This window comes from Condylura cristata, unplaced genomic scaffold (assembly GCF_000260355.1).
Source record: "Condylura cristata isolate star-nosed mole 26May11 unplaced genomic scaffold, ConCri1.0 scaffold00001, whole genome shotgun sequence".
Lineage (NCBI taxonomy): Eukaryota > Metazoa > Chordata > Mammalia > Eulipotyphla > Talpidae > Condylura > Condylura cristata.
This window is the reverse complement of record NW_004567102.1, coordinates 86,460,807-86,471,614: the sequence shown is the minus strand read 5'-3', so window position 1 is coordinate 86,471,614 and position 10,808 is coordinate 86,460,807. Positions and strand designations below refer to the sequence as shown.

General features: G+C 52.6%; 1 protein-coding gene across 1 annotated transcript; it reads left to right on the top strand.

Moving 5' to 3' along the window:
- The first annotated feature begins 294 nt into the window (after positions 1 to 294).
- On the top strand, positions 295 to 8,157 carry TAGAP (T-cell activation RhoGTPase activating protein). The gene is made up of 9 exons (XM_004674165.2): positions 295 to 350; positions 443 to 496; positions 838 to 904; positions 2,141 to 2,271; positions 2,805 to 2,966; positions 3,399 to 3,508; positions 4,857 to 5,052; positions 5,573 to 5,687; positions 6,312 to 8,157. The coding sequence occupies exons 1-9, from the start codon at positions 324 to 326 to the stop codon at positions 7,538 to 7,540; spliced, it is 2,091 nt and encodes a 696-aa protein (XP_004674222.1). The 5' UTR covers positions 295 to 323; the 3' UTR covers positions 7,541 to 8,157.
- The last annotated feature ends 2,651 nt before the right edge of the window (positions 8,158 to 10,808 follow it).

Sequence of the window (10,808 nt, the reverse complement as noted above, 5' to 3'; positions counted from 1 at the left end):
GGCGTGGCTTCGCTTCAGATGAGCGCTCCGCGGTTGGGGGTGGGTGAACGACGAGAGGGTTTGGCATGGGGACGACAGCGGGTTTCAGTAGCTCAGCGACAAGTGAGTTCAGGTGCCTGTAATAACACCTGGGAACATACAACTCACTTTAAATGCGACCTGTCTGCCTAAGGATTTCAAGCTTGGTGTTTTTGCAAAGTGGCATTGAAATGGACTTCTTATGTCTCCTCCTAACTCCTAACTCCCTCTGGTATGATCTCTCGCAGGCAGCGCTGAGGTTCCATGGAGCAGAATTCACCTCTGCGGAGCCGCCCCAGAGTCTAATGAAGTTAACAAGTAGCTGCCATGCGGTATGTACCGCACTTCCATTTACTGACTTCTATTTTCTAACGGCAGGAGTCCAAAAGTGCTTACCTAATTTGAATTTTTCTTCTTTTTTTAGTCAAAAACACTAAATGCCAATAATATGGAGACGTTAATCGAATGTCAGTCAGAGGTAAGAAAGCAATTTTTTTTAATATTTTATCTGCACAGTGAGAAGGTGGGAAAATTTTAAGTATCATTTAGATTAATGGTCAGAGTAGAAAACTGACATGTAAAATACAGGAAATATATTAATTGGGATCTTACATGATGCTCATCGATATTTAATAGTATTTAATATTTCTAAAAACTAGAAAAACTACAGATTCTAAAGATTAATTTTAATATGGGTAAAATGCTCTATGTACTTTGTGGGGAAAGAAAAAATCTTTAATTAAAATGAATGTTTGTAGGGTGATATCAAGAAACATACTATTTTAACTTTTTGTTTATTACTATCTTAACTGTTTGTAGGGAGATATCAAGAAACATCCTCTGTTGGCATCATGTGAGAGTGAAGAGAGTATTTGCCAGCTAATTGGTGAGTTTTGAAAACATTGGTCTTTTATGTGTCAACGGCGAATGTTCTTGGTTTACAAAACCACAGTCCTGTACTAGGAATTTGTTTTTATAACTCTTCTTTTAAAGACCACAGAACATTAACACTTTGATGGCAAGGTTTCGCCAGCAGCCTAGAGAAGCTGAATGTCCGATCGGAAAGACCCTCTCTAACCCAACCCCCAGCTCCCCAGGGGCTTTGCAGCAGGGACACAGCACCTGGCCACTTCTGCTTTGACCAGGGAAACATACACATATATGAAAAATCTGCGGCGCCCCTTCCTCTCCTCATGGAGAATGAATCTAAGAGCCCAGCAATCACTGGCGGCTGATCTTAAATCCCAAGAAACCCACCATGCACTCTTATTTTCATAGTGCATTTCCTGAAAACCTAAGCTTGTGCCAGTTCTTCCGAGCTCTAAGGACAACCCACTTTTCTATCCATTCTCTTCCACCTGCCAGTATAAGACATTTGGAAACATATTCCAATGCCTTTAGGAGATACAGCTTTCATGGTTGGGGGGCTGAGGTGGGGGGGGAGAGAAGGTAAGAGGGAACCATTGCACACACGTCTTCAGGACTTTGCAACAGAAATCATCCCAATGGCCAGACCTGGGTTCATGCCTTTTCGCTGCAAGCTGTGCCCCCAGGCCCCCAACTCCCCATTCTAAAGGGAGCTCGGAGAAAACCCCACAGGTGACTGGGAAAGCAGAATGTAGCTCCCTCTAGCGGCCGATGGTTGGTAGCTGCGGCACTTGCTCAGCTAAGCTTCCCCCAAATGATCTTGAGCAAGTCAGCTCCTTTCCTTGCAAGTTTTGTTTTCTTCACTAATCAGAGGAGAAATTAAAATAATCTACTTCACATCATAAATGTCCACCGTAGTTATTAAGGTTGTCAAGCTGGTTGTTTATGACTGCAATCAAGCTTTGCTAATTTTCTGTGGCAAACAGCTGGTGCAGAATAAAAACAGGAAAGGTGGGGCCTTTGAGCCTGAGTGTTGATGTTTAGGCTGGTTGCCCTGGTGATGGTGCGATTGGTTTTTGGGGTGATTTGTCTAGATTAAGATTCAGGTCCTTTGCATTCTTCATTTTTCAAATGACTTCCTCAGGTAGCAATTGTTAGCATCAAGTGGCTGATGAACTCCATTTTCTTATATAGATCGTTGTTTATTACTAATTTTAACTTGAGTTTTCTCTTTGCTTTCTTTTCTTGGCTGTAGAAATTAAAAAGAGAAAGAAGGTGCTGTCCTGGCCTTTTCTGATGAGGAGACTCCCACAACTGAAAGCATCTCTGTTTGACCAGCCCTTGTCTGTTCTCTGTGATGATGATACACTCCCCAGGCCCATCCAGGTAGGCAAGTGCTCACATCCTGCCAGGTGGGAGAAGTCCTGGGAAATTTTGTTGGGGGTCTAGCTCTAGTTTTGCCCATTTTGGGAAATGTCATTGCACACACCCGTGCACAAAGGAGAATCCCAGGGAGCTGGATTCTAGAACCAGTTGTATTGACCAATAAGCTGAAATCGATGGCCTCGCCATCCTCAGACTCCAAAAAGCTCAGAAGCCTGGAAATGTGTAGCTTCTAAGAAATCAACAGAGGTTGGGTGTAGCGTGAATGATCAGAATTCAAGGTTTGTGTTCAATGATCTGAAAGAAGGGAACCTGGACTAATGCCATAATTTACCTTCCACCTCTTGGAGAAATGATAGGGCTATGAAGGACAGTTTCCACTGAACTGAAAGGCAAATGGGGCATTGCTGGTCTCTTGTGAAGACTGGGTATAATGGAGTGCTAACCTGATGGGGAGGCTGCTTTAGGACAGGTGTTAGCTCCTTTACCGTCAAACAGGGTTAACCATGTCCTTGTCCTACACCTGTTTCCTGTAGGATATTCTCACTATTCTGTGCCTTAAGGGCCCTTCCACTGAAGGGATATTCAGAAAAGCAGCCAACGAGAAAGCCCGTAAAGAACTAAAGGAAGAGCTCAATGCAGGAGGCACAGTAGATCTGAAAAGTCTTCCCGTGCACCTGCTGGCTGCTGTCCTCAAGGTGAGTTGTCAGCCCCATGCACATGACTTATCAGTGGACTAAGACACGAGACCCAGGAAAACAAAATCATTATTGACTCTACACATCAATAAACCCATCTTGAAGGGTGTTTTGTTTTTTTTCTTTTTTAAGTCAAGGCTTTTACTCATTTACATAAGCATGTGTTTCTGGGGTCTTGCATTCCAACATGAAGGGCCCCCCAACATTTGATGAAAAGGAACTTGATAGTCCCATGCCCCCCGGTGGTGCCATTCTGTGCCTGGCCTTAGGAAGTTTCTGAGAGAGAGAGATATCCCCAGAGGATCAAATGCAGGGAGGAAGGGGTTGAGCCTGGAGCAGGAGGAGCCCGGAGTGCCTGGAGGCAGCAGAGGGAAGATGAAGGCACCAGCCCGTCACACACCCCAGAGGCCGACACTTCCCTCTCGCCCCCAGGACTTCCTGAGGGGCATCCCCCAGAGGCTGCTCTCCTGTGACCTGTTCGAGGAGTGGATGGACGCCCTGCAGAAGCACAGCGAGGATGACAGGATCGAGGCCCTGAAGCAGTAAGTAGCCAGGGGACCCCGGGTGGAGGCCCACGGCCACCCTGTTGGGTCCTCACATACCTGTCAAAGCGTTTCGCCAAAAAAAGGGCATGTTTAGGAAATCTGAGGGAAATTGTTCACCTGCTCCCAGGACAGAAACAGGAGGTACCGCTGATTTCCAGGAGGTACCCCCTGGACATGAAAAAAAAGAAGCATTTGCCAAGAGAAAGTACTTGTTAGAAAGGAAGAAGTATACTTTGGGGGTCTCAAATCCCAAGAGGTGGGGGCAGCAAAAGGCATAAGTAATCAAAATAAAGGAGACAAAAAAGTAGGTGAAAGGCTCAAAATAGACAAAGCAGCCACATGTGGGGTGTGGTTTCCTTAACCGGCAGAGGCTGCCGTTGTGCAGAGGAGAATCTTCCCTGAAGCTCAGCGCAGCTGTAGGGAAGGGGCTGCCTTTCACACAGTCTCTCGTAGCCTCAGAAATGACCAAAGCGAGGGCCCATGAAAGCGATTTCTCGCGGCAGCAGACACCTGTAAACCTGGGGGTGACCTCTTAGAGACGAATCTTAAATGCCAACTTGAAAATTTCATCATGCTCGCCAAATCCTGTAGAGCTGTGTAGGGGTCACAGTTGTTCCACATCATATGTGGGACAAATGTTTGTAGAATTGAAGACACTCGTGTCTGTTCCTCAATAAGATTTTGCAATAAGTTTCTACTTCGAGCCATCAACGCTTTCCTAATAGTAGCTTCTTAGGAGAAGCGAAAATGACCCCGTCAACCCTTCAGTGTTAGATCCTGTGAGACTTCCCAGAGCGAGTTGTTATTGGATCTGGCCCTGCCGACTTCTGCCTTTCCCACAGTAGTGACCCTGGCCTTACAGACATCTGTGCTCCGTAAAGCTTTCCCAGAAGGCTATAGAAGGGTGTCGTCTGCACGTGATAAGCACATTTCACAAAAAGGCGACTGGTTTTTGCCACCTCCCCCCAAAAGGCCCCACCCCAAAGAAAAGATGGAGGCAGCTGCATGTACAGCATCCGAAACAGCAAGTCACCTGGCCGAGTGATTGCAGCTGAATGATGCTCACAAGGCTGCAGTCGCTGCAGTCCAGTGCAGAGCCACCGCGTCGCGGTTCGAGACGCATGCGCACAGTACAGGCTGCCCGTGTCCTGGCGTGTCCCGGGGTCCAGGCCCCCAGACCGCGTCAGCTGCCCCTGGCGGGTCTGAATGGATGTTGCGCAATGCTCCTGTGCCAACCAACGCACCTCCCTCGTGTTAGCGGAGGACAGACTGCCCAGGCAGAACCCCGACGCTGTGGGCCATGAGGGCCTTCCGAGCCTGACTCTAAACTTGAACTTGATTCTAGGGTTGCGGACCAGCTGCCCCGGCCCAACCTCCTGCTGCTCAGGCCCCTGCTCTTGGTGCTGTACTTGGTCAGCAAGAACTCCGAGACCAGCAAGATGGACGCCAGCAACCTGGCCATCTGTGTGGGGCCCAGCATGCTGACCCGCCGCGATGCCCAGAGCCTGTCCTTCAAGGCCCAGATGGTCCTGAACGACGAGGTCTGCTCCTGTCTCTTGCTCCTGTCTCTTTCCCGACACATCATCTCACCCACGTCAGCAAGCCAAGCCCAGGGATGTCAGGGATGTTGCCTAAGTGCCCTCCTGACAGCAAAAGGGGGTGCAGCGCCCTCTGGCTGCAGCGCACTCTGTGACGGGGCAGGCTGGCCCTGACCGGGCCCTAGGAGGCGGCCGCTGCCCCGTCTGCGCTCTCCCTCCTCTTTTTTCCCTTTTGTGCACTGAATTGTGCGTGGCCGTGCTGCCAGCGTGGGAAGCGCTTACCTTATTGAAACTTTTCGTTCCTTTAAAGACTTTTTTGAACTCTCAGAGAGAGAAACCTGCAGCTCTCAACAGTGACCTGAACATATGGGAGTGTGCATGACCGTCCCCGGGGTCTGTCTCTCCAGGCTCCTTTCGGCACCTCCCGAAATGTGACCCCACTCTGTCTCCTTCCTTTCCCCACTCACCCTAAAATTCTAATAAAGATGTGTGTAGCTCACAGCCTGCTCCGTCCTCCTCACAGGTTAAGGCGCTGGTAGAATTCCTCATCGATAACTGCCTTGAAATATTTGGGGATAACCTTCCGGCACACTCCAGCATCGCCTCTGACGACTCCCTGGAACACACCGACAGTTCAGGTAGGGACTGTGCTGCCGATGGCACGCAGAGGCGTCCCTGCCCGCCCCCCACCCACGCCGGGGGTGTCAGGGGCCTCTGCTATTTGGAGCATCGGGCAACCTCACAAATCACCAAATCTGGGTAGACTCAGGCCCGCGGGGCCCCTGTCCAACATGAACACTTCGCTCTGCCACCCCTCTCTTCAGCCCGAGGACGCACAGCTTCTTGTGCTGAATCCTGCAGGGCCGGTGTGGCCCCGGGCCCACCGCGGCCAGCGGGCACTTGAGCGAGCCCCTTGTGGTTCTGTGGGATGGAGTGTGGAGATGGACTCCAGGAGTAAGACACCCACGGGATCCATCTGTAAACTGAAGGTTTTCTTTCTCTTTCATTCTCACATTTCCCATTCATACTGCACCTCAAACGAACTGATTTGAAAAGAAATACAACTTGAATGTGGCGAATTTACCTAACAAGCCCCAGAGTTCCTTCACAAGACCACCTCATGTCCGCACTGATGGAGTTGGGGGTGATGCGAAAGTTTATTTCTAAAAGAAACTGCACAGGAAGCTCAAGCTTCCTGTGCATAAATAAATAAATCTTAAAAAAAAAAAAAAGATGCTCAAACTGTCTCTTCTGTCCCCCAGATGTGTCCACCCTGCAGAACGACTCAGCCTACGACAGCAACGACCCCGATGCGGAGGTCATCTCCCCCAGCAGGGAGCCCCAGGAGGCCGGGGAGCCCCAGGGCCTACCGCAGATGTGGGAGCTGAGCCCGGAGCCCGCGGCCAGTGCAGCGACCCAGCTCAGGCACGACCTCAGCCCCCCAGACAGGACCTACTCCGAGCCCAGCGTGTGGTCCCCCCTGGAGTGTCTGGAGGGTAGGGACCCGGCCCCCACGCTCCCCAGCAGCGAGGCTGACCCCACCGTGGCCCCAGCAGGCTCTGGGTCTAAAAGCGAAGAAGCGGAAGACCCTTTCCCGGAGGATGTGTTTCCTGCCAGCGACGGCAGACCCCAGGGGCCACCCGGCCTGAGAGGCAAGACTGTGACTCAGGGACCGGGGTCCCCCTGCGGCCTGGCGCCCAAAGGCCCCTGCAGCAGTTCTCTGGACACCTCTTCTGAAAGCTCGCCCTTGCCTTCTCCTTCCAGTCCCAGAAGGACTCTCTTCTCCCGACACCGGTCCTTCACCAAGGGCGAGAAGAGTAAGCCCAACAGAGAAATCAAGAAACACTCCATGTCGTTCTCCTTTGCCCCTCACAAGAGAGGGCTGGCCAAGACCCCCAGCCTTGGCTCTGTGAAATCCAAAGGCTTCTCAGGGGATCAGGTCAGCAGGGTTCTCAAAAGGGAAAGCCAGCTGGCTGGCAGGGTCATTCAGGAAGGACCTGAGAGCTACAGCCACCCAGGTCTGGACTTCAGCCCCAGGCCCTGCGCCCTCTCCACAGAGGACGTCTTCCGGCTGGTGGATGAGAGGAACCCTGGAAGCCCCCCCTCTTACCAGGAGGCCATCCGGTGCCAGGCCCCCGAGCTCACAGCTTGCGGGGGCCAGACCGTGGACAGCATGCGAGCCAGGATGCTCAGCCTGGACGCCAGGCCATCGCCAGCTCTACCCAGTCTCCCCGGAGGGGCATCAAGGACTCTGTGCGGGCAGGAGCCACTTGGCGGGCCTGGGGCTGAGAGCTGGGAACAGCGGGGGGCCGTCTGTGCGTCCGCGGACCCCACGGGTCAGGCAGCTGTCACAGGGAGGCCTGAACTGCACCGGCTCAGAGCCCTGTCCGAGTCCAGACAGAAGAATAAGCAGGACGACCTGGTGCGGACCTGCAGTCAGCCCATCTTTGAGGCCCACCAGCTCCTGTGTGCCAGAGAATCCTATATCTAGGGCACCGCCCGCCTCACAGCGCAGAGAACAACCTCTAGACTGCTTTCCAGAAAGTCGAGAATAAGCTCCTTCAGAAGAGTGCTGAGCCCTCAGCAGAGGCGGCGACAGACCCAGCGGTGCTCAGGTGGAAGCTGCACCGAGCCCGCACCTGTGGCAGGTGTCAGCAGGTGTCCCCGGCAGGTGCCACGTGCTGCGTCTCCAGCTGTGTACAGACTGGGGACTTGTAAATGACCTTGCTGTTCTCTGCCTCTTGCTGAGCACTTTTCTGTTCGTTGGTGTTTACAGAATTTTTTCTTTTGCTGTTGCCTCAAGTGTCATGCCAATTTTCCACAAACTTTGTTCAGGAGAAAATGTTTAAATGTCTGTTCAAAGTGTCCCCTAATAAGCAGGGTTGTGATGCCCAATCACCACAGTCAGAAGAAAGATTGCACAGAAGAGAGATCAGAGTTTGGGGTCATAAGAAGCATGACAAGCTCTGTTGTTTGAATTTGCAGAAATGCTTCAATATGTCCTTTTAATCTAACTTTAAATTGGACTAGATTGGTGAAAAATGCATTTCATCATTACAGCACTTTGAGATTCCTTGTAGTCTAGCACTGTCTCCTCCACACGAGGGGAGGGAATGGCTTTAGTGTGCTGGGGGGGGGGGCGTCCAGTATCTCTCACTACAATAAATGCTTCCTTGTTCCAAAGTAAAAATGTCCCTTCTTGCTGGCATGTTGCTCCCTCCCCTGGGTTCACAGAAACCCATCAGCAAATCATTCCTGCATCGTCTCATTCCACAGCATATGCTCGGTGTATATTTATGCATCATTCTAGACTAATCGGCAGGCAGGGGTTGAATGTTTCGGAAGGGAAGACATGCTCTGCTTTCCAATAGTTTGCAAAAAACAAAAACCAAAAAAGGTTCCCATTTTTCAACAAATGGTCATCCAGAAAACCTGGTCTTTGTGAATGAAACTTTTCAGTACTTTTTTCAAAAAAAGATTAATTTGTGCATACAGAAATGGGGCACGGGCCAGAGGTGCAGGGGCAGCAAGAGGACTCACCAGAGTCAGAGCGGGGAGCAGAACAGGCAGATCGACGAAGTACACTGCTGAGGGGGGCAGCGGGCAAGACAGGAGCAGTCTACCATGCCCTGTGGGTCAGCTCCGGGGTGGGGGTCGAACTCCATTGAAGCAGCCACGGCTTCGCAGTGCAGGGCTCCAACCCGCTGTGCCACCAGGCAGGGCCCGCAGTACTTTTACAATTCCTATTTTTATGATGCTTGCTTTGCTTAGTTATTAACAAACGACGGATGGTAAGATCTTTGTTGCATGTTAGAGCTTTAATGCTCTGAGACGTACCCAGTCTGGCTGCCTGCTGGGACGCCCCAAGTCCAGGTTTCCTTCCTGCACCCACTGATGTCTTCACGCAGGTGTGTCACCGTCTCAGTGAGTCTTCCCTGACCCACGTGGAAGGTCCGTGTCAGCTGCTACCCCTGATAGCCAGCTTTGTTCCCTGCTTTATTGTTCTCTTTAGCTCTCATTATCTGATCTGCGTATATAGGTGCATTTCACCTCACTGTGTTCTCCTGGTCCTGCAGCATTTTGAATGTGCTCGCCCCTGAGCTTTGCCAATTGAAACATGGGTGTTTATTATTGAATATGATTTAATGTCATTTTTCTTCTAGACCTGTCATTAGTGACCTCAAAATGAAGTGATCAGTCCTACAATCTTGATGAAGTTTTTATCTTTAGTATCACCATACACCTTTACCATAGGGTTACAACAATGCCTACTTCTGCTTCAGACCCGCAGCTACAAAGCACAGGAGGGATGCACCTTTCAACGGAATGGCATTTACTGGCACAGGCAGAAGTGTTTCATAAGTATGAATGCTATTAACCCTCATGACAATCCCTAAAAGGCCGATTCTATTATCCCATCTTGCAGGCTGGGAAACTGAGTTACAAAAGCAGAACAATGCAGAACCCGGTTCCCAGGCAGCACTCAGCCCATCTGGAGCAAATGCAAACAGAAATTGGAAGGACGGAACTGGAACATCTGAGACAGGGGACAGTGATTTTAAACAATATCGAAACAGAAGGAACAAAACAGTGCCCAGAAAAATAGAAGTGTTTTTGCTGAAATGTTGAGCTAACCACCAACTAGGGTAAGATACGGTTACAGGAAAATTAGGGAACAGAAAACCACCACCCCGAAACCTCCTGACCACCTAGTGCCTCAGCGTCCCCCGAGCAAGCACACTGGGCAACAGGCAGGGTAGCCTTCGGGGATGAGCATCCATCCTCCTGACTCGGGGTTCACCTACTGACTCGGGGTTCACCTACACTAACTACAAGATTTTAACATTTAATAAAACAAAAGCTTCATTCTTCAGAGCCAGGGGCTTGGCTAATTAGGAGCCCAGAGGCCTAAAAGCCCCCAAAAGCGCCCCACCCTGTTCCTGCAGGGGAGGGGTGCAGCGGGCGTGGGCTGTGGCACTGCCAGCAGGGTCCCAGGAAGAAAAGCTGGTGCGAAATTCGAGCTTGTCGGGCGGCGGCCCGGGCAGGGGACGGGGCGAGGCGGGGTGCTGGGGGGCCCAGGGTGGCACTTAACAGAGCTGGGTGCCTGGCGCCGCGCGGCCCCCGGGGACAACAGCCGGCGACGCCCACTACGGGGAGCGAGCACGTGGGCCGGAGAGAATGGCGCAGACACCAGCCCAGCCCCGGCACATGCCAGGGCGGGGCCGAGGACAGGCCCGAAGCGCGAGGGCCGCCGCCGCCGCCGCCGCCACGGCACCTGCCAGGACCGAGCGCCCCTAATGCGCAGGCGCCTCCGCTCGGGAGCGCGGGCGGGCGGAGCCAAGGGCCGGAAGTGCCCTGGGGGCGGGCCGCCTCGCGAAGCCCGCCCACCGGAACTACTTGGGAGCTCGGTCCACGCGGGTCTCGGCGTTGCTGGGCAACCGATGCGGGCCGGACTGGCGGGCTCCGAGCTCGCTGGAGCGAACCGAGCGCGGCGGCTCCCGCCTGCTGCCCCCGCTGCCTAGCGTCCCGCCGGCCGCCTCCCCGCTTGGCGGTCCCTGCGCCGGGGAATCCCTGTCCGTGGCACTGCTTACCCCTCCCCGCCTCCCGCCCCGCCTTGGCGCCCGCCTGCCTCAAAGCCCCGCTCTACCGACAGCGGGGCCCTGCGACCCCGATCGCCCCCCCCAGGTTGACCGACAGCCCCTCTCCGGCCATGAGCACCTACACCTATACCAGCCGGCCCCGGCCCCCGCCCTGCCCGC